This window comes from Tauraco erythrolophus, chromosome 1, assembly GCF_009769465.1.
Source record: "Tauraco erythrolophus isolate bTauEry1 chromosome 1, bTauEry1.pri, whole genome shotgun sequence".
In the NCBI taxonomy this organism is placed as follows: domain Eukaryota; kingdom Metazoa; phylum Chordata; class Aves; order Musophagiformes; family Musophagidae; genus Tauraco; species Tauraco erythrolophus.
In genome coordinates, this window is record NC_141465.1 from 66,767,026 (window position 1) to 66,789,561 (window position 22,536).

The window sequence follows — 22,536 nt, forward strand, 5'->3', positions numbered from 1 at the left end:
AATGATTTTTTAAAAATTAAAAGCTTCAGATAGTAATTGGAAACATTTTATTTCTTAGATAATCCCTTTTCTTTTTTTTTTTTTCAAGTTAGAAAACCTAAAATTGATGTATTTAATAAGAATGAAAGAAGAGATTTTAAAGATCTCACTTGAAAAACAGCAAAAAAACCCATAGACCCTACTCTAGAGTCTGGAGGTCTAACAGAAGAAAAGTATGCCTTTATTCATCTGCTTTCTTCTAGTTTTGACTCCACTATAGTGCTGTTGATCTGTGCTTAACTTTCTTCTAGTTCTCCCAACTAGATGCTCTAGTAAATAACATTTGAATATCTCTGCTTATATGAGTAGTCATATTAATGTCAAGAACAGCACAATGTGGGCATGGATAGTCATGGAGCATAGCAGCAGCGTGTATTAATGGGGTCCTGAATCCACAAAATGCCCAAAGGTCCCCAGGACATACTTCTGCTTTCAGTTCCCACCAAGGAAAAATTAGAAGACACGGTAATAAATCAATGCCACTGAGTAAAAGAATGTAAGCAAATAGTGCAAACATGCCATTATCCCCAAAACAACTCTGGTGACACTGTGCCAAAGAGAAGCTGTATCCTGACACAGACCAAAAGAGGAGGTAGTCCAGGCCAGCCCAGGCCCACAGCCAGCACTCTGAGCTGCCACCCCAACAACTTGGTTACCTTGTACAATAATACTGCTGAACCTCTCTGTTACTGTTATAAACTGCTGTGTGCTGAAAAGAGAATTTTACCTGGAACTAAATGATGAATGAAAACTTGTTAGCTTACCATGTGTAAATTTAAGGATGTGAGATAAGGACAAAAGTGAGATAAAAGTACCTCTACTATCCCTTTGTACTTCCTTTGCTGATCAGATGCAGATTTCACAAATCCCAAAGACTATGAAACTCATCACTTACTACCTCAACTCACAATGCTATACAGCAAGGATACTTCCAAGGACAAATAAACATATTCCTGATTCACAGTCACTTGTCTCCATGCTGTAAGCACCCAGCAGTGTCTTCCGTTTATTATTTCTGTTGGATAGTCTGTAGCTTTCCAATCCAGGTAAAGATCTAAGTGTTTTCAGCTAAGATAAAATAAAATAAAATAAAATAAAATAAAATAAAATAAAATAAAATAAAATAAAATAAAATAAAATAAAATAAATACGGTGTATTTTACATGAGGAAACACCTGCCAGCAGTTTGCACTCAGGAAAGGTCAGTGGAAGCCTGGAGGAAGCTCTCTGCAGAGAGTGCCTAGGGTTTTTTTAGAGTGACCCAGTAAGCTATGATCTCAGACCAGAAAACCAGTGCCTGGGCTGGCCAATTAAACACTCACCTCCCTGTTTCACAACAGAAGAAATCCATCACCCGTTGCGTACTTCGAAAACAGTTTTAAATCTACAGGCAGTGGTTTTTGACCTCGCTCCAGCTCATCTGACACTGTTCATAGGCTACTCAGATTCACAGCTGCAATAAAAGAGAGCCACTCGATAAGTAGCTCTTGGGTTTTCCTTTGTTCAGACACACCAGCTGACGTGCTTTGGGGATTACTGAGATTATCAGGATGGTTGTGTAACTGGAAGGGGGATGAATACCATTTCAAACCAGCAAATGAACTGCCAGGTGCAGGTGTGAGAAGGACAAAAAAAAATCAGCACGGGCTTAACACAGAGAGGAAAATGGCAAATCCTCCCAAGGCAGACCTTGAAAGTAAAGGTCACATTAAAAAAACACAGACAGAATATTATACCTTAACCATATATTCTCTATTTGTTCTGTGTTATTTCTTAGTTCTGATGTTGCCAGCCTTCAGAAGAAAAACCTGGTGTCAAAGCCAGAAAAAGATGGCTGGCTTAAAGCCTATCAAGCAGTTCTCTCTCGGTTTCTTGGTTTGTTTCCTGATTCTTTGGAAAATTTTCCTGAAATCATACAGGAAACACCAAAACAGTTCACTGACTCCAACAGCCCCTCAACAAGTACCCACCACCTGTATGCTCTGAGTTGTGTGAGGAAAATCGTTGCCTGTGTGTGGACCAAGGGGTGGAAGATGGCAAACCTGTCCCAGAGACCACTGTACATCAAGGAGTCAGGAATCACAGTCACATCACAGTTAACCTGATCAGGCACAGCCTGAGCTGCGCTGCACAGATCAATCAACTGCACAGTTCATCCTGTGCTTGGCCGCAGGATAGACTCCGCCAGCTCACCGTAACAGGAGCCTGCAGGCAGCTCCCATTTGCTACCAGTGATCACACCTACTGCTTGGCCCTGCCTTTGTCTAAAACAGCAACGAGAAGTTCTCCTGTGAACATCCTTCACAAATAAAGTTGTTTTCTTGCAAGAAAATGATATAATAGCTTGAATGATCAAAAAGGAGGAGCTTCTCTCCACAGACAGGACCTGCCCAGCATGCCCTGGGAAAAATCCACCCAGACTCCATCGGATGCTGCACAACAGAAGGTTCCCAGCACCTGAAGGGACATAAGATTCACTCACTATCTATATTCCTCTTCTTATTCTGTCTTATTAGAACAGCTATTTTATTTGTCGTCAGGCCTTTCTTACAGAGATCCAGAAGAGCCCTGCATCAGCTCACTCTCACTGCACCCCTCACCCCTGGGCCAGAACATCCACACTTCCCACCTGTGCCTTAACATAGAAGTGACTCTTGGCAAGCTAGATATCTGTGTTCCTCCTACAGCCAATGGAGAGCTAATCCATACAGTTCATGGACTCTGCAGAGCAAGTCAGTGCACGTTTGGTCTGCTGGATCACTTTCTAGACTCCACTGGTCATGCTTGACTAGCCCTCCGTATGAGGGTAGGATTATGCAAGGATGGCCACATCCTCTTTTGATTAGGATATATGAAATGTCTTTAGAAAATGACATAACAGAAAGCCATTTTAGATACAAATGTTGCCAGACCATCCAAAGGACCACCAAAAAGAACCTCGAGTACTCACAGTGCTCGCATGCCTTCAATGGAAGACAGAAGCAATGCCTGATAGCAATGCTATTTCAAAATAATTTTTACTTATGAACACAATCCATTCAAACTTGCTTGAGTTCAGCTGCAGTAACGCACCTTTTGCCCAAGAACAGCTTTTCCAAATATTCAGGATGACTGCAACAGCTGGGAAATAGATATAAAAGTGTCATTAGCAAACTTCTGGCAGCTCATGTTCCTATGATGTTTGTGGCTAGTCTGGGGCATGTCATTATCTCTCCCAGTATCTTGTATAGTCTTAAAGATAGGCAGGGACTTAAATCTTACAAAAGAATATTACCAAACATGTAGTGATCCATAACACTATGATGCCAAACTAGTTAAGAAGTGAACTGATCTAGAAAGGTCTTTAAAACATAAATGGCAGGCTCCAGCAATGAAACAGACCCTTAGACACCTATTAAATCACCATGGAACAGTACCTGGTGAAAATGGACCCAAGCTACTTTTAATTCCTTCGTTCTCGTGGTATTAACAAATAATAAACTATTTTGCAATTTAGATTAGATATTAGGAAGAAAACAAATCGTTCCAAGACTGTTGACAATGACAGACACAAGTTAAAATAATCTTGCTGGAGCTACTGCCCAACATTTGATGTTCTTGCCAGTAGAGAATCATAATTTAGATGAGCATTCAAAGTATTTTTCTTTCACAGAATTAAAAAGGAGTTCACAAAATAAGCCAGAAAAACTGTTCAGCTGTTGGCTGCTGCCGTACCTCCTCCTTTGCTCTCCTCACACTCACAGGAAGAACAGAAACTCCACCCAAGCTTTTATCCTAGCTCTGCCTGAAGATTTAAGTTGGCGCACAGTCATCAGTACAGCCAAGGACTAAAGACATTCAAGCGGGAAAAATTCCGTAGGCAAGTTTGTTTTTCCTTCATTTTTTAAAATTTACTGGGTCACTGCTCAGCCACCAACCCAACTTCTCACTCTGCTCAACTGAATCTGTGTGAAATCAGGTGTCAGTAAACAAGGAAACTAAAGGAAATATTTTAGTAGTGTTTGCCGTTGGGATTGAAATGTCTTTTCTTTTTTCTGGCTGATATTTTTAATTGAGATTATTTCTGTAGCCTCCCCTTATGTAGAACTTTCTTCTGACTAGATTCTGCAGCCCTGAAGGTTATTGCTAAAAAGTGGCCTCCTTGGGAGAAATCCAGAAATCAATCACTAGTTACTGTAAAAATGTACAATACGCAGTAGACTTAACTAGGTCAATTTAAATAATTAAAGTCTAGCAACCCTTAATTAATGATCTATCTAGTTCAGCTTATTTATCTGCAACAAATTTCAATATACAGCAAAGAGCTGTAAGAGTGAAAAGCTCCAGGAATGAAACACAGAACAGCTCTGCAAATATTTTTGTGAGTATGAGGCCCAAAGGGCATTAGCAGGTGTTTCTGTTTATTTTCTTTAAGAAGCAAAGGTTGGGTCATCTAGGCTGACTTCAGTGAGAGCTGTTATGCTCTGCCTTCTTTTGGATCGCATATCTGATTCCTTTTTCTTGCCTTTCAAAGGCAACGTACTTACAGTCAGAATTTTACATAAATATGTTTGGTCAAATGTTTAAAGATGGGAATAATGGCTTTTTTTTCTCTTTTTGCATCTGAGTAAACAGTGTGATTTTTACAGATGCTGAGAACCACCACCAGCAATATACTAAGCATTTCTGAAAACTAGATCCAGCTTTAAGGAGCCTATATATGGATCCAGATAGGCCGAATCATAGCCAAAGAAATCAGAGGACAAAGAATTCAGTCAATAAAAGAGACCTCAAGAATGGATGAGTAATTTTATATTTTTCTTCAGAGCAACCATGTTTATTCCAAGCCTTTCTTTCTTCATGCAGTGCTTGATAGCTCTGGATAAAATGGAAAATTTGAGTCTGAAACAGACAGTGCCCCGAGCTGAGGTAGGTGAAGTAGAAGGTATTCTCTTCACAAAACCAATATGCAGCATGTGGAACCAAGTGTGGAAGTTCAAAGCCAGACCTGACGATCTGCTCATCGCAACCTATGCAAAAGCAGGTTAGTGTGGGTAGGAAACAGAATAGAAAAGTTTGGGATACTGCTTATTGCTGGAATTGAAAATTACGTTTTTCTATCATGACTGATATTTTTCAACCAGACACATTTTAAAGACATGAAGATCTGTCAGCTGTGACTAGTAACTTCTGACTTCTTTGGCAGAAGTAACAACCATCTATTATTATTGAAGTTCAAATTTTCGAAGTCTAATTATCTATACTTAATGTTTCCTTTGATTTAGATTATATACATATATATTAATCGTAACAATAGAAGTTTTCTACCAATAGGTAATGATTTAGCCTAGTAAAAAGTCATAATTACTAAGAAAAAATAAAAAGTGGCTGAACAACTATGGATTGTATTATATATTTGGAGAAGACTTGGTGTGTAAACCAATACTAATTCCTGGAAATGGGTTAATTATTTTAAGGAAATAACCAAATTCAATTAATCATTTCAGCCAATAAAATAAAATACCCACCATTAATATTAGCTATCTGGTATTTTATTCAGTGATTGTCCACTTACCTTATTACTATTTCTCCTCTTGATCAGACCTTTTATACTTACTACTCAGGAAAACAATGAATAATAAGCATCAATATTAACCCTGAATGAACAAAAATATGTACAGTTTAGGAGATTCAGGAACAGATTTGGGAAAATTTGATGATCATAAAAAAATAATGACTTGATTTAGCAAGAATTTTTGAGGGTTTTTTTTCATAAAAAAAAAAAAAAAAAAAAAAAAACTGAAAGCTTTTGTTTATTTCCTGTATACTGTAAGCAAAACCACGTTATTTTATCCAGCCTGGATTAAAACATCTCAGCCATTGAACTGAAAAGAAATAAAGTCAAGTCCATTTGACATTATGTTGTATCTGCCAGAAAGGCACAATCCAAACATCTTAAGAAGGGCTGTTTCCTGCTCACATTGCTTTCCAAGTTGTCCCTTAGCCTGTTCTCTAGCCAACCTGCCACAGTATCTCGGAGGAGGTGTGGTTAACCTAGTGATCATGGCTATGAGGGAAAAGAGGCACCAGAAACACAATACTGTAACTCATACAGTGTGAGGTATGAAAACCGAGAGTAGGGAATTTCGTTCCTCTCTGCAAATAATACAATCTCCAAATAATAGGGGGTTTATCCCAGAGCTTTTTTCATTACTGGCATAGGGGTGGAGGCTAATTCTGTTGGCAAGAAGCAGCCTGTCTAAAATGAAATCCCTGAAACTGTGCTCTGGGAATTACCTTTGTATTTCTAATTATGCATTTTTCCTCCATTTTCCTCTCTTTCCAGTTTATCCACCATCTTCAGTGCTGTTCCTTCCTTCTTTAGTATGGAGTCCATCTTTCTGACTTTTAATTCCCTAGCAGAAGAGACTCCTGCCTATCCCTGAGGGAAGCCTTTAAACACTGACACTTTCAGGTACCACATGGACACAGGAGATAGTGGACATGATTCAACAAAATGGAGATGTTGAGAAGTGTAGACACGCCACTACTTACAGACGTCATCCTTTCCTTGAGTGGTCTATGCAAGAGTATTCAGCAGTGAGTTACTCAGGTAAATATTGTACAAATAGGTTTGTATTTTAGACAAAACAAAACAAAACAAAACAAGCACTCAGTGCCAATGCCACAGGTTTCCTGGGAAAGGTCCCACTCATGTCTCCCCTGAACTATGAACTATATTGGGTATTAGGAATCAGTTCAGTCACTTTAACATAAACAACTACTCAAGCCGATGCAAGGCTGGCAGATGTGACTCAGGCACTACTGAAGACCATGCTGTTTTGGAGTGGCATCTGAAAGCCATGTGTGATACTGTACAGTACCTAAAACAGCAGCAGATATGCAAAAAATGGCAATATGGGGGCAATTGAATACCATTCTCTGATTAGGGGCTGTATGGAAGAGAAACCTATGTCATGGATGTATTCCCAAGAGGTGGATAATGTTTTCACTGGGTTTGTGACTGTTTTGAGTAACTGTTGTTAAATTATAGGGTCTAGTCATCTAAACAAGCTATGGGGCATTCGGGCATTCAGACAACCAGCAGGCCTCTCTGCTTCGCAAAATAGTTTCCTACAAGAGTCTTCCCCCAGCAAGGGCTACCGTTCCATACAAATCTTTAAGCCAGACTCTCTTCACATTTGAAGCTAAAAAGCTCGACTAACTTTGCTGCAGAAGTGCAATTTTTTCTCTTTTAAGCTAGACTGTGTTGATGGAGAGAGACGAAAAAATGATAGAGGATGACAGAGGATGATAGACAATGATAGGAAAAAGAATTATTAAGGTCATGATAGATGTTTAAAAAGGAACTGGGGAGGGGAGAACACATCTCCACATATCACCAGATATTCTCAAGTATTCCCATATATCCATAGCTACTCAAAATTCACTGTCCATCATTGTCCTAATTTCTCTTTACATGCTATCCAGAAAGTCTAGCCAGCCAGTCTGTTCTTCTCATATCCTAGAAAGAAATAAAAATATCTTACCTGCAAAATGAAAGAACATCACTAAATATTGTGCAGGAAAAACACTGCTTGAGTAAATATAAACTAGTATTCATCATTACCCCTCAGAATGCAGAAGTTAGACATGGGCCCAATAAAGCAAGAAGATGTTCCCCCTTTTCTCCTTGAATACATGGGTAAAAATTTCTCTAGAAACACTGAAGGTGCTTATGCAATGTTGTGTATGTTACACTGCTATGTCAGTGTTTTGGAGACGAATGATTGTTGCAAGGTGAACTGCTGAAAAGTCACACTCAAAATCACACATGTGAGAATGGTGAAGAGGTACTAGTGCAATCTAGAGAACAAGTAACATCTCATAATGAAACATTCTACAGGCCTGGAGTTAGCTGAAGCTATGCCTTCTCCAAGAACAATAAAAACACATCTCCCTGTGCAGCTGGTGCCTCCCTGCTTTTGGGAACAAAACTGTAAGGTAAGGCTGAAGAGGTAGCACTCAATTCTACTTCACCTGCAAAGAAAGTGACATAAACCAGGACTGAATATGGTTTCCAGTATCCTATCCAGTGAAACCTAAAAGTCTCCCCAAATATTTTCCCTTTAATATGCAAAGCCTGTGTGAAATTAAAGAAGTCATGACTGTTACCTGTGTTGGCTTCCAGAAAATGGCAGCTTAAAAGCAAAATCTCTTAAGCCTCTGTCATCAGGCTCCAAGAGAAAACCTCAGGAGATGCTCAATATCTATATAAACATGCGTAAGTTAATTTTTCCCTCTCTCTCTTCATATAAATGCAGATAATCTATATGGCAAGAAATGCAAAAGACAATCTAGTGTCATCCTACCATTTCCACAGAATGAATAAAGCACTGCCTGACCCAGGAACATGGGAGGAGTTCATGGAGAAATTCATGACTGGAAAAGGTAATGAACTGCAATCATTGTATAAAAGATTTTGTTCATTTAAAAACGGCATGACATCATTGATTTATTTATTTCAGCTATGGTTTGAAATCTAGTGCTGACACTTTATGGAAGGACATCTACTGTAGGTGTTTCAGTAGTAATTTATCTTCATTCATGGGTTTTTATTAGTACCTAAAGGATTAATTCCATCTTTACATTCCCATTTTAAAAAATAAAAATAAAAAGTTACTCTTTATTCTGTTATCATTCAGAAACATATGTGACAATTTTCAGGCTCAATCTCTTCTCTCTGAGGTTAAAAGAAACCTGCCTGGAAGCCAGCGGTGAAGGAATAGTGGTTTAATTGGTTTTACTCTAGCCTGATATATAAGAAACTAAGGTTTAATTTTGTGTAGAAATGTGCAGTGTGAATTTAAATTAAGGGAGTCTTTTCACCTAAATTCATCTATATAAAAATCAGGCATCTCAAGAAACCCAGCTGTCTACCTAAGACAGGCAATTCCAGAAGCTGATTCTTCCCTTTCTAAAAGGGGTGCTCATATCCAAGAAAGAAAACCAAGATGGCAGTCTGCAATTTCAGTCAGTAAAACTTCCACAGGTCCTTAATATTTTTGCCATCACGTAGGCCTAGAAACACCACTGTCTGGGCCAGCATGAGAGTCTCATGTCTACAGGAGACCTTGTGTTTTGTATTTGACTAGCTAGGCTTGGGAGACATCTGTCCCAGTGCAAACATCTAGAACATAGCTACCTCTGTCCAAGGTAGTCATCTCGATACTTGCTGGAGAGAAGCAGGCACTTCTGATAACATACCAAATGTTTCAAGTGGTTAGAATCACAACATAATGCACGTTGGAATGGACTTTCGGTCTCCATCTGGTTCAAACCTCTGCTTAAAGCAGGGCCAATTAAGACCAGTCTTGTACAGCTGATCAGATAAATCACTCTGGAAATGTCTGTTTCTCTCCAACGAATGTGATGGACTTTTTTGTTCGGAAGTAAGCATCTGCATTAGTTACCCTCTACAGTTACACTTGAATCCTGTTCTGAGTATCTATACGCCTGAGGGATTAAAAGCACGAATGCTGTGATAAACACAGAGCACAGCAGACGTGGCCACAGTGCTTCAAAACCAGCTGGGAAATGCCCAGACACTAGTTATGAGGGAAACACAAGTACTACAGATACCTAGAGACGGTTTGGGCATTTATTTATGATGATGTTACTCCTTTTTCAGTGCTGTGGGGTTCCTGGTATGACCATGTAAAAGGATGGTGGAAGGCAAAAGATAAGCACCGTATTCTCTACCTCTTCTATGAAGATATGAAGGAGGTAAAAGGCCGAATGTATGTTTAATAGAGCTCTGAAATCTGGAAGTCCGGTAGATACTACCTACGACCAACAGTTTTCTATCATAATACTAGGCTGTATCAGTAAATCTTCAGACGACCTGATTGTCTCACCCTGATAACAATTGTAACTTTAACACTATGTTTGATTTCTTTGTTTTTCCTGGCTCTGTATCTTATCATAGAATCATAGAATCATAGAATCGTTAGGGCTGGAAGGGACCTTCAAAGGTCATCTAGTCCAACCCCCCTGCAAGGAACAGGGATATCTCCAACTAGATCAGGTTGCTCAGGGCCTCATCCAACCGGGCCTTGAACGTCTCCAGGGATGGAGCATCCACCACCTCTCTGGGCAACCTGTTCCAGTGTTCTACAACTCTCATGGTAAAAAATTTTTTCCTAATATCCAGCCTGAATCTACCTCCCTCTATTTTAAAACCATTACCCCTTGTCCTATCACAACTGGCCCTCCTGAACAGCCTCTCCCCATCTTTCTTGTAGGCCCCCTTGAGGTACTGGAAGACCGCTATAAGGTCACCCCGGAGCCTCCTCTTCTCCAGGCTGAACAGCCCCAACTCTTTCAGCCTGTCCTCATAGGAAAGGTGCTCCAGCCCTCTTATCATCTTCGTGGCCCTCCTCTGGACCCTCTCCAACTGGTCCATGTCCTTCTTATGTTGGGGACTCCAGAACTGGAGTTATGCCATGTTATTCTCTCTGCAGAATCCAAAGCAAGAAATTCAGAAGATTCTGAAGTTCCTGGAGAAGGACATGAATTCAGAGGTTCTAAACTGCATACTCCATAACACCTCATTTGAGATGATGAAGGAAAATCCCATGGCAAACTACACTACGGAGTTTCAGGGAATAATGGATCACTCCGTTTCCCCATTCATGAGAAAAGGTACTGAGGTTTGCTATTGGCATCAACTCTGTCTTCCTGGTTGTCATTCTGTTTTGAAATAAGCCTTGAAGTACTTGTAAGTACCTAGTGAGTCATGGCTCATGGGCTTCAGGAAATACTGGAAAATTAATCTTTTTTCTTTTTTCACTTTGCTGTTTCTTAGGGGTTGTCGGGGACTGGAAGAATTATTTCACTGTGGCACAGAACAAGAAATTTAATGGAGATTATAAGAAGAAAATGGCAGATACCTCTCTTGTTTTTCGCATGGAATTGTGATCATTAGCAATGGGAATTATTCTCTATGATCTTCAGCCTTTTCTGGTTTATATATTTTGCTTTTCCTTCACAAAACGCCTGTGTCCTTAAGATTTCAATATCTCTCTTTCACGCACCACTGATTTTTCATTATCATGACAGTGCTCAAATTACATAGAAGTTTAGGTTGGTCTCCATGAAGAAAATAATCCCACTAAATACTTTTCATTCATCCCTCCTACAGTAACTTTCAGCATTTACAAAAATATTTCAGACATTATTTGAGTTCTTGTCTTTTTAAAACTGCAGTTGATCTTGCTGGCATTCTCAAATCTACCTCTAACAGAAATTAGGAACCAATAGGAAAAAAAGATGTTAAAAGAGTGCAACAGGTGTGGGCATTATACGTTATTCACGTGTTGTACAAACATTAATCAATAACAATAAACAAGTTTAAGGGTGGTCAAGTATAAACAGAGCAACAGAAGCGTGCAAAGTAGAACCATTTTCTATTTCTCTTGTTTTAAGCTGGACATCATAAATGCTGTTGAGATGAAAGCAGCCTTTCCTAAACCACTGAACACTCATCACTTCCTTTGATAGAACTTGCTAAAGGACTACATAGAGGTATTTATATACAGTCCAGCTGTGGAGGCAGCAGTCCCTACTGCATCAAGAGAAGAAGCTTTTCTCACTGTTGCCTTTTGAATTGGATAGCATAATTTTCTGTTAATGTTTAGAGAATTCTGAAAGTTGGTATGAACCAGCTCAAGAGTCAGTGCTGCATATACCGTCTCTCTCTTCTCCACCATTGTAAAAGTGTTCATCAGATGACATGGTCATGTTATTACCTCCTCCTTTTCTTCACTCTTCTCTTGTTAACCAAACATTCAAACATCCCATTGAGGGCTCTTAGTTGCTATAGGGTGTGGTTGATTTTATCAAATAAAGACCAGTTCTGCTTTAGCATTAGTAACAGGACTATAGCCATGCTTTGGGCTTGTGGGAAATCCAGTAAAGCAATTTGTAGCCCATTTAATCATAGACAACTGTTACCAAACCACTTCTGGTTGTAAAGTGCCACCATTGAGCTTGGCACAGAAAAAAGGCCCCAAAGAGCTCCTGCTTAACTGGGTTTGCATTCTGAATGTCGGAGGGAAAACAAGATAGACTACAGCAGCTGGAGGAAAATACTGTCTTAGTCTGATTTAGTCTAGTTTAGTCTAGTTTAGCACAGAAAATGTTTGCTGTGGGTAATTTCTCCCTGGCCTGTGAAGAGTTCCAAGGAGTAATAAGAGCAGCAGCAACACGCACAGTCCATTTCAGGCTACTGTTTTAGTCCAAATATCTAAAATGAATGCAGTTCTCTAAAGGGCAGCAATATCTTGCATCAAGCTTGGAAACAAACAAAAGGCTTCTTGATAAATGTAGAAATTATACCGTCAGTTCCTGGCCCATCGAGTTTCCCCCAAAAAATGCAGGAAACACTGGAACTAGAAACACACTGTCCTAGTTTTAGCTGGGACAGTTAGCTCTTCTTTTTAACAGCTAGAAGAGCTCCGTGTTTTGGTTTTACTCAGAGACTCACTCTGAGAAGAATGCTGATAGCAAGTTGCTGTTTGAGACTCCAAGGACTTTTCAGTGTGCCAGAGTGCAGAAACACGGCGGGATAAGGGGGGAGCATAGCTGGGAGAAGGGGGACACGATTCCCCTTGTGATTTGTGGTGGAACTTAAGATTGAGGGCCAAACTGGCCAATTAGTATTCCATATCATGCAGCATCATGCCCAGTATAAAAGTGAGGGTCAGCCGGAAAGAAGGGCTTTTGCGCTTTGGCTCTTTCGCCGCTTTTGCTCTTTGGCTCTTTCGCCGCTTTTGCTCTTTTGTGCTTGCTGCGCTTTTGCTCTATTGTTTTTCTTTCTTTTTCTCTCTCTCCCAGTACTCCCACTCTCCGAGTACTCTCTCTCTCTCTCTGCCCCTCTCTATTTCGGGGCCTTGTGTTCGTCCGGAATTGCAGCTTCGGGACGAGACGGGCTTTGTATACGAGGGGGTGGTGAGCATCTACACTGTGTATTAAATCATCTGTATTAAATTGTTCTTATCTCAACCCACGGGTTTCCCATTTATCCTTTAATTCTCTCCCTCATTCCTGGGGGTGGGGGTGGGGGAGTGACCGGCTGTGTGAGGGGGTTCAGCCTAACCCACGACACACGCGTTTGCTACGCTCATGCAATCTTAGGCATTTGAAGAGCTTTAGCTCAACAGAGATTCCTGCCTACAAACAAAGTCTCAGCGAACTGACTACCTGAGGAAAAAAATTATCTGGCAGAGGTGCTGCTGTTCATTGCAGCAAGGCTAAATATCAGCCTGAGGAGCTTTCTGCTACTTGTTTGGCTTTTGTTTATAATTAACTTGGTTTGCTATCTTACTATTGCCAGTATGAGGAAAAGGCGTTGCCTGGTCTCTGATATACTTCCATCCTCTTGGCTCACTGCATGAAACCACGAGTCAGCTCAGTTTGTCAATCCAATCCTCATTCAGTGTCATAAGAGCCATTAGTAAACAGAAAACATGCTCAACTCAGTAGCTTGGTGACATTTTATGAGCAGCGCTGCACAAAAGGTCACTCAGATGACCTATTTGTTCCTCCTTTGAAATCTCTGAATCTAGCAGAAGTGCAAAATGCTGATGGTGTCTGAAGCCTGGTCTGAAAGGCAGTTTCACTGCCTCTGCAAGGATAGAGGCACCGTATAATAAGGGGCTGGTATCACGTTGGGAAAATCACCTTTGCTCTCACTTCCTCTGGCAACTCCTCACTCAGCTGCAATTCAGTTGCTCTGAAAAACAGATAAAAAGTAACACAGGTCAGAGTGCAGTCCTAGAAAAAAAAAAAAAGGGGAGGAAACAAACTCTGGACATGTGGTTACATAAAACCTGACTTTTCGTACCCTATTGATATTATTCATATATATTCAAAGGCAGAAATGTTAACCTTTATGACAAAATGTATCTGACAGGGGGATAGAAAAGTGGGATGCTTCTACTTTTTATGCCTTCTCAAGCCACCACAGCTGAGAGAGATCAACCTGTGGATTCAGTCATAATTTGCGAAATGTTACTAATTATACAGGTGTAAAACTACAGGGAACAATGAATTGTTACCCATGACAATGACTGGATCTGTAGTCACCAGGAAAGTTTGGGAAAGGGGTTATTAGGCTGTTCGCATCCCCCAATGGGCCTGGAGACTGTCACGCTTTGGCGCCTATTACGACAGTACGTCAATAAATAGAGATAAGCAGATGCTTCTGGGCAGCTGACTGGAAGGTGTCTACATCTAGAGCGCCTTTAACTTGTGTACCTTTAGGTTTGTCAGTTGTTACATAAAGAGCTTTAAACGATGTGTTTGTGTACAGAGGTTGTTCACTAATACTGACATAAGTTGGTAAGAGGTTTAATTTACTTTTACATAAGACACTAAATCAATGAGCACCTGCAGAAGGAGATTGTAGACGTTCAGCTAAATTATTTCAAATCAATTTAAACTATTGTCAAGCTTCTGGTGCCAACAAGTGATGCTGTTTACTACGGTGATAGAACTCCATATGAAGCTTTACTAGACATATGTCCTGAATATACACCTACGCTTTATTTTAATCCAGTTACCTAGATGCATGATTTTACTCGCCTTCTTGCACAGGTGCAACTTCTTCTATGTCAGTTTAAAAAGGACTTGTGTCAGTTTAGCTAATGCAATCCCACAGCAACTTCTTCAATGCTGCTTGCCTCTTCTTTTACAAGAAAGTGTACCTCCAGAGTTTTGATAGCTGAGAAACTTTGTTATTCGTCTCTAACGAAGGTTTGAAAATCAGTGTTGCTTAATACACATTAACTGTTTAGATTTGTCTGTTTTGTAGCTCTGCATTGACAACTACCAAAACAAATTCTCCCATGGGAAGGACTTCCTGCTTTGATGCAGACTTTTTAACAGGAACTGCTGTACTAATTCTAGGGTAGTCACAATGGTCCTTTAGCTGGACTGTTGTTAGCCGCTAGGGCAGCCATTTTACTTTCACATGGAATGCAATCATGTACAAAACAAAACGGAAGAAGCACCAAGCTTCAAAAACATCAAAGAAAGAGAGAGAAGGGAGCTGTTGTATCTTCTCCGCTAGCATTCAAAGGCAGAGGGACACTGCTTTCCTCTCTACTAATTTTACTGTAGGTGATCTGCTTCGTGCTTGGATTGAAAGCCACCGTTTCTCCAGTTAGGAAACAGACCACAGACAGGAAATAGTTTTTATTTAATTTGTCCTATCTGTATAGGACATGGATATCCTACCCTATAATATATACATGATATGTTTTTTATAATGATTTATGTCAACATGTTCACAAAGAGCCTTATCTTTACAACAAGGTGAATTATTAATTCTGGTATTTTCCAGAGGTGCATTAACATTATATTTGAAGCCTGGACTGCATCTTCCATTTCCCTCAGGTCCTCGACGAGTGGTGCAAGTCCTGTCTCACTGTAGGTTGTAGGTGAGCCTAGAGGCACATTGTGAGAGAAAGTTAAGCCCTTCATCCTCATAGGACGCAACCAAACTGTGCTGCCAGACCCAAAGCCATGGGCTTAGGCTGGATAACAAGGCTCTGCCTGTCCTCCAGACTAAGCACAGACTTGGGCACTGTGTAGGTGGATCAGGAATGTTGTCCTGCAGCAGTATCCCATGGTTAATGTTGAAGAGGCAAATTACTCAGGGATTATTTTGCAGACAGGCTTCGGCATTGCCTGCTGCAAGGGCAGTCGGTACTTATCAGCAGTATGAGCTCAGACTGCCTTTAGGACTGTGTGAAGGCTCACGGTTGAATTATAGCCACCTACCATGACCATGAAGACAGAGGGATTACATCAAACGCAAGCCACACGGGGTCCTGCTTTGGTACAGAAGATAGGTAGAGTCTTAGGTTAGATACCTAAAAATGAAGGTAACTATTTTTTTTTTTGACTGTTAAAATTAGGCCTCTTGATTCCCAGTAACTTGTTATTGTACTGATAACCCTCACTGATCTATATTTGCTGCTATCTCTGTGTGCAGTTAAAAAGGCTTTTATGTTCTGTTAACAATGGAACAGTCTTCTACAGCCAGACCCAACCCTAAGTGCTCAAACAAAATGTGTAATTTCCTTGTTTCATTTTCACGCTAATCTTTCAACAGGCTTGGTGGGCTTTGCAGATAGTAATAGAACACTAAACTTCTTACCTTTCAGCTTGCTATTGCAATTTAAGACCAGAATTGAGGACTAGGTACACAATTCCTTTTTTTAATACCTAACCAAATCCTTCAAGCTCAAAGTAGTATTGAGATAAATACAAAGGACAGTACTGCCCTTGCGTTTTATTTACTCATATAAACATTCAAATTAGCCTCCCCTTGTACACTTTCTTAACTTTTCACCTGTACCTGTAGCCTTTACCATTCCATTCCAGTAGGAACCTACTGAACTCGAATCCAACCCACCAAAATGGCAATAGTCAGCCAAAGACTTTACGGATCATTTGCACAGGGGATGGAGAACAAGTAGCCAAAGAAGAATAGTTAACACACTGTAAATGCATACCCTGCCTTCCTTTATACTAATTTTGCATGTAGAAAAGCCACAAAAGCAGCTCAAAGCAAGAATGCTGACTGGCCTGGCATGGTTCACAAGCAAAAGAGTTTGTAATCTTCAGAACCTGTTGGAAAGGCAGATTCTACAGTGGCAAGTATTCAAAGCATCAGCTCTTGTATGCTGGAAACACATTCCGCAGTTGTGAAATTACAGTAATTTTCTCATTCTGTGCTCTTCAGAAAAAATCGCTGCAGGTCTAATAATTCCAATGATAGTGAACAAGCATTTGTATCCTGTCTTGATGTAAGGGCTAATGACAGCCCTGTGGCACTTGGCTTCTCAACGAAAGTAGGACTTAAAGTTTGTTATGCTCTGTCCCAACACATCTCATAAACGTCTTGGCAATCTTGTTTTACATAAACAATGCTATTTAAAAAGATGAACTAATTATCTTTTACAAAGATAATAAAATTATAGAATATACGTAGCATATAAATTATTCTTGTTTTTCCTCACTTATCTTGTCTGAAATTAGCTCCGTGTAATATATATCAACTTACTGGCTCCTTCTGGATTGGTGAGACATACAACTCATAAACTGTTTAAGAAAATTATGGAAGACTATTGCAGGTACGAATCAACATTTTTTCCCACAAAATATGAAGCAACTTGTACTTTATTGTAACAAAGTGAAACAATCAACAGTCAAAATCCTCAATCTCTTTTCTTCTAGTTGTTCTAGAAAATTTTTAATTCTTCTACCACTGCCTAACCAGGATGCTTTGCAATTGCTGTTGTAATTCAGGACCAGAATGAATGACAAACTGTCAAGGCAATCTCCATTGTTGCACAAAATGGAGGTGGGTGGGAGGGCAGAATTGGCCTGTCTGTCAAATACGTACCTCACAGGAGCAGGGAGCTATAGGGGCGGGGCTGGGTGCTCCCTAGCCAGAATCAGTTAGTTCCGGAAAGGCTGTGACGAGTGAGCCAGTAGTTCACTCCGGCTTTGTCTTGAGTACAAACACATCTGAAAACTCTTTGTGTCTGCCTTGGACGATCTCCAAAACCAATTTCCTCATAGAAAAGTCACAAGATGATCCAAGAGTTGGATCATAATATGTATGTTCTGAGGATAGACGGAACAAATTTACATGAAACATTGTTTTCTCTGGGGTTTTCCAAAAGAAAAGGTAAGCTTTCCTATTGTGTTCTCCCTAGATGTTCAACTTTAATCGGAGGCTGACCTAGAAGGACAAAGCAGTGCAGTATGGCATAGTTTAGGGTCAAAAGCTCTTGCCACAGGATGGTTCTAGGAAGGCGCTTCCTGAAGTTCTGTGAAACCTCCATGTTTGACCACAGCAGCACAGGTGTAGGTACACAGATCAGAGTCTCTCAAAGTGGATGGGGAAAGAAAGCTTTAATCTGTTTAGTGTCCTATGAGGCTTCTAAGAAGTATAGTGATAGAAGTGATGGAAAATCAGCTTCTCGTGGTTTGGTTAGGGAGATCTGCTCCTTGCCAGCAACCTCTGTGAGAGCATGGAACCATATTTCCTGCTGCGGTTGCGTACCTGCATAGATTATAACATACAATAAATAATGTACAGTGAATGCATTAGGGGGAAAAAAAAGACAAGGAAATAATTTCTGAGGTATATGTGAAGAACCTTTCTGCCTTTCGTCACTATTTGTCATTTGAATTTTAAAAGAAGAATGACAATAAGCATACTTGGAAAAATGCAAATTATTCTTCCAAGAGCAGCATTTTGACTATCATGACTCCCTCTTTTTCATTAAAATAATAGTTATTCTCTCATGCCACCATAATGTATTCATTGATATTCAGTATTTACTCAGTGAACTCTAAATAGAATAATATGCCTAAATTGTTTATCCCAGGCAACTTCTCATTAAAAATCGATTACTTACCAGGAAATGTCAAAAATAATTCAGGCATTATCAAAGTGCATGCATGATTACAATAAAAAACGCGTGCACTTTACGGTACATATTGCTCCTCTCAAACACCTACCCAAATGGCCATAAAAACGGCTCTTAAAAAAAAAACAGAACTACAAGCCCCAATACCTGGCTTCTGCCATTTGCTCTGGTACAGTCCTTCACATCCAACGTTTAATAATTAATCACTCTGTGCTTGCATCGCTGTATTAAAAACGGGATCCCAAATCCTCAAGCACCTGCCTGAGCACACCGCTGTTCCCCTCCCACTCTCCTTGCGGTGACAGACGTGCCTCGAACAGGCTCCCCGCACGGCAAAGTGCCTTTGCAGCAGCGCGAACCCCTCAGGAGCCCTTCAGGAACAGGGAACGGCGGGGTGCTGTCGCGCTGCAGCATCGCCCCTTCCCCTCTGCCGCTGTTATTAACCGGAACGCGTGCGGCCGGCAGCTCTACCCGCATCCCCCGCCTTACGCCGCCTTTCAGGCCGGTTTAGCCGCCGCGGCGCGCGGGCACAGCGGGCACGGCGTCGGGCAGCGCCGGACCGCAGCGCGCCAGACCGCAGCCCGCCGTGCCCGGCCCGCCGCCGCTCCGCGCCGGGGACGCGTCCCACAGACGGCGCCGCGCGTCAGAGGGCGCGGCCGGGCGCGGAGGGGGCGGGGCTCGGGGGACGAAGGTTCCGTAACCCTCCGCCGGCTCGGAGGAGGGGAGGTGTTGCCTTACCGGGCGTGCGGGGATGACGGAGGCGGAAGTGGCTCGGGAAGGATGTAGCGGCGCTGAGAGCGGCTGTGGTGCCGCCGTCTCCCCGCCCCTGCAGCCAGCCGGCCCCGCCATGGAGGTAATGAGGCGGGCGGCGCGGCGGGGGAAGGGGAGACGCGAAGCCGGCGGGGGGGCCCATTAGTGGGGGGGTTGGGGGGGGCGGGGAGCGCGTGACCTTGGGGGAAAGCGGCGGGCGGGGCGCGCGCCCCCCCCCCCCCCCCGCCCGTGCGCGACCGGCTCCGCGCGCGCCGCCGGCGGCAGTAGGCGCCTGTCAGCGCCCGGGGCCGTCGCGCCTCTCGGGCGGCGTCGCTTCGCCTCAGGGCCCGCTGCCGGCCGCTGTCCAGAGCCGGCGTGGCGGGAGGGGCGGCCCGCGGGCCGCTGCGCGCCCCTGCACCTCCTCCTCGCCGACCCCCCGGGGAGGGGCAGGGGCAGCCCCGCTGGGGGGCAGCTGTGGAGGAGTGCGGTGCGCGGCCTGCTGCGCTCCCGGCCGGGCTGGGGGCGGGAGTGGGAATGGGCGCTCTGCTTCTGCCCTGCGGTGGTAGTGTGAGCGTTCATCCGGGCTTCAGGGGTTGCTTAGTGCTTCCTGCGGGAAGGTGGGGGTGTCATCCTGTGTGCACGGGCTGGGGGAGGTCAGGCGGTGCTGCCTCAAGGGAAGAAACACTCAGATGACGCACAGCGAAGGTGTGGGGTGGTTACTCTTTAAAAATACCCACGGGTGAACAAGCATTCCTCTTCTGCTGAGATAACTCTGTGCTTTAACAGCATGCCAACTATGAAACACCTACCAACACAGGCAAATAAAACCACTGAAGTCTGTGTATCTAGTGTAGCTTTCATAACCACCAAGGCACGTCCAAAGGCAACGTTGAAGAGTTTAAAATTCATACCTGAAATTAACTCTCCTGGTGGTTTCTGAGCTGCACATGTTCTGACTATGCCTCTTGTTGCTGAGGTGATCACAACTCAAAATGTGTTTTGGTGTGATCGGAATTGGAGATGTCTAAAAGTTGCACACTGCTCATGATGGTCATTACTGCCACAGTTCATATCAAAGATTCATATATTGCATTTATACATCGGTTAGGCTTTCTAAAAGTATGCTTAGCTATTGCAAAAGTAGAGGGAGATAGAAATTAAAATAGAGCGTGCTAAACTGTTGCTTGGAAACACCTTGGTGTAGATAACGTAGGCTTTAAATTAAAAAAAAATATATATATATGTCAGTAAGATATGGAAGCATTCCCTGTTTTCAGAATGGTGGAACAGGAGCTTGAGAATCCTTGTAGGATTCAGTGTTGTGCTTAGAAGTGTACTTAACTGTGTGTCTACTGGCTCACAGCTCAGATGCACCTAATCAATGGAAAGATTAGGGTTTTTTAGTAACCATCTTCCTCGTTTTATTCTAATTCAAATGCGTGAGGCCCTCTACACGAGCTGCTTGTGGTTTCTGTTACCAGAAGAGCAAAACTGGATGCATCATCTTACATGATACGTGGTTCTACCTCTCCGCGTATTAGCCTAAAGGAGATTAAAAGTAATGTGTAGATTCATCTGACCTTATTGTAGTGTGTGGTATAATTTTCTAAACAGTACATACCATTTGTTGTCATTAATTATACTGTGTAAGTGCAATGCTTGTAGTGACAGTGTTTTGCTAATTGAAGTGCTGGAATATCGAGAATGTAAATGTTGACAAAGTTTTACCTACCAAGAAAATCTGAAACTTAAACTTTATAGCTTTAAAAAAAAAAAAACCACCCACCACTATATTTATGTTTAATGAGCACATTATTTTCTAATAAGTTTGCTTTTGCTGTCTTAAAAAAAGAAACAGCTCCAGCCCATGTGATACAGAGAAAGATAATGGTAACTGCCTTTGTCCTTGATCTGTGCTCGAACTCATGTTTCTATTGATGGCCTTTCTTGTTATCTGTGTCAGCTGTTCTCTCTAAGTTGTTAGTCAGTGATTCTTCATTCTAGTAGTGCTTATATCCAATTTTGTTTTTTTTAGTTCCTATTATAAGATGGATTTTTTTTTTTTGTCAGAGTAAAGAGAATAGCATAATAAAAGTGAAAGTGTGTGTATACATATTCACACAAACGTAGATACATAAAAATACAAATATTTATGCGTACACTCTTTCACTTTTATAGATATATGGTAGTATGAAGGAAGAAGGAGTGTAAAGGTTAAAGCTTGGAAATGCTACCTTTAATATATGGGCAGTGCCCATTCCATTTTCCTGTGCCACATCTTGGTTATGTATGTTTCTTCATGTTTCCAAGTATAAGTAAACATGTCCCATAAGAACGACTGTAAAGTAACATAGAGTCTCCCAGATTAGATCTTTGGAAGCTTACAGTAGAAGGCATTATGTATATATGTTAGGAACAGAGAGCCAAGAATTTACAGAGCCTTTTCAAGTATGTTTGTCAGGCCAGCACTTTTAGTCCTAACCAGTGTGGTTTTTAAAAAAAAAAAAGTGAGATGAGGGCTATATTTTGTTCAAGAGCACCCTGGCTTTGCAGAGTCTTTTCAAATATATTTCTTAGGCCAACAATTTTACTGATAACCAGTGTGTTTAAGAAAGAAGGAAAAAAAAAACCAAAAATTGAGGGGTATATGTGGTTCAAAAGTTCCCAAAGTTTGATTTAACTGCTACTCCTCTACAAGCTCTTTTGGTTCATGCCTTTTTTTAATGAGCCTTTTAAAAACAAGGTGGTGAGTCACACCTTTGGAACTTTTTGTAAATAAAATTATTTTTCAGTAAAATATGAACTCTAGTTGTCAATTCAGTAGTGGAATCATAAAATGATACTGGTTGGGAAATGAGGAGTTTATATTCTGCTATAATATTGGATTAATCACAATAGATCTTTATTGATTTTTTTTTTGTTTTCCTTCAGACTAGTTCTACAAATATATTTTTAATATTTTTCTTGAGGTCCTGCTGTATCCAGTTATTCTTAGTGTTTGCAGACTTCTAGTTAGTTCCTTTGGTAGTCTACATTAAAAAGTTCAGTTATCGCATATTGTGCTTTATTTTGTTGTAGGTACAAGATGCTGGGCAAGAGATGGTGGCATCTTCTGTCACACCAGGATCAGGCAAATCAAAGGTTATCAGTCCTCACAAATCTAATATGTTTGGATAGCAGTAGTTGAAGGGTTACAGCTTAGCATGCAAGCTGTGACTAATAGGAAGACAAAAAGGTGTTTTTAAACAGTTTTCTG

At 41.4% G+C, this 22,536-nt stretch overlaps 2 protein-coding genes across 3 annotated transcripts in view; both read left to right on the forward strand.

Annotated features, from left to right (window-relative positions):
* The first annotated feature begins 4,896 nt into the window (after positions 1 to 4,896).
* On the forward strand, positions 4,897 to 10,998 carry SULT1C4 (sulfotransferase family 1C member 4). The gene is made up of 7 exons (XM_009991295.2): positions 4,897 to 5,062; positions 6,494 to 6,631; positions 7,925 to 8,022; positions 8,343 to 8,469; positions 9,710 to 9,804; positions 10,542 to 10,722; positions 10,886 to 10,998. Exons 1-7 carry the CDS (start codon positions 4,906 to 4,908, stop codon positions 10,996 to 10,998), a joined length of 909 nt encoding a protein of 302 aa, XP_009989597.2. The 5' UTR covers positions 4,897 to 4,905.
* Positions 10,999 to 19,281: 8,283 nt separating this feature from the next.
* The window catches only part of GCC2 (GRIP and coiled-coil domain containing 2), a 29,773-nt gene continuing 26,518 nt past the window's right edge, over positions 19,282 to 22,536 (forward strand). For both annotated transcript variants that reach the window (XM_086619676.1, XM_086619668.1), the window contains exons 1-2: positions 19,282 to 19,383; positions 22,359 to 22,421. In XM_086619676.1, coding sequence (XP_086475802.1) covers positions 19,282 to 19,383; positions 22,359 to 22,421 — 165 coding nt within the window. The remainder of the gene's footprint in view (positions 19,384 to 22,358; positions 22,422 to 22,536) is intronic.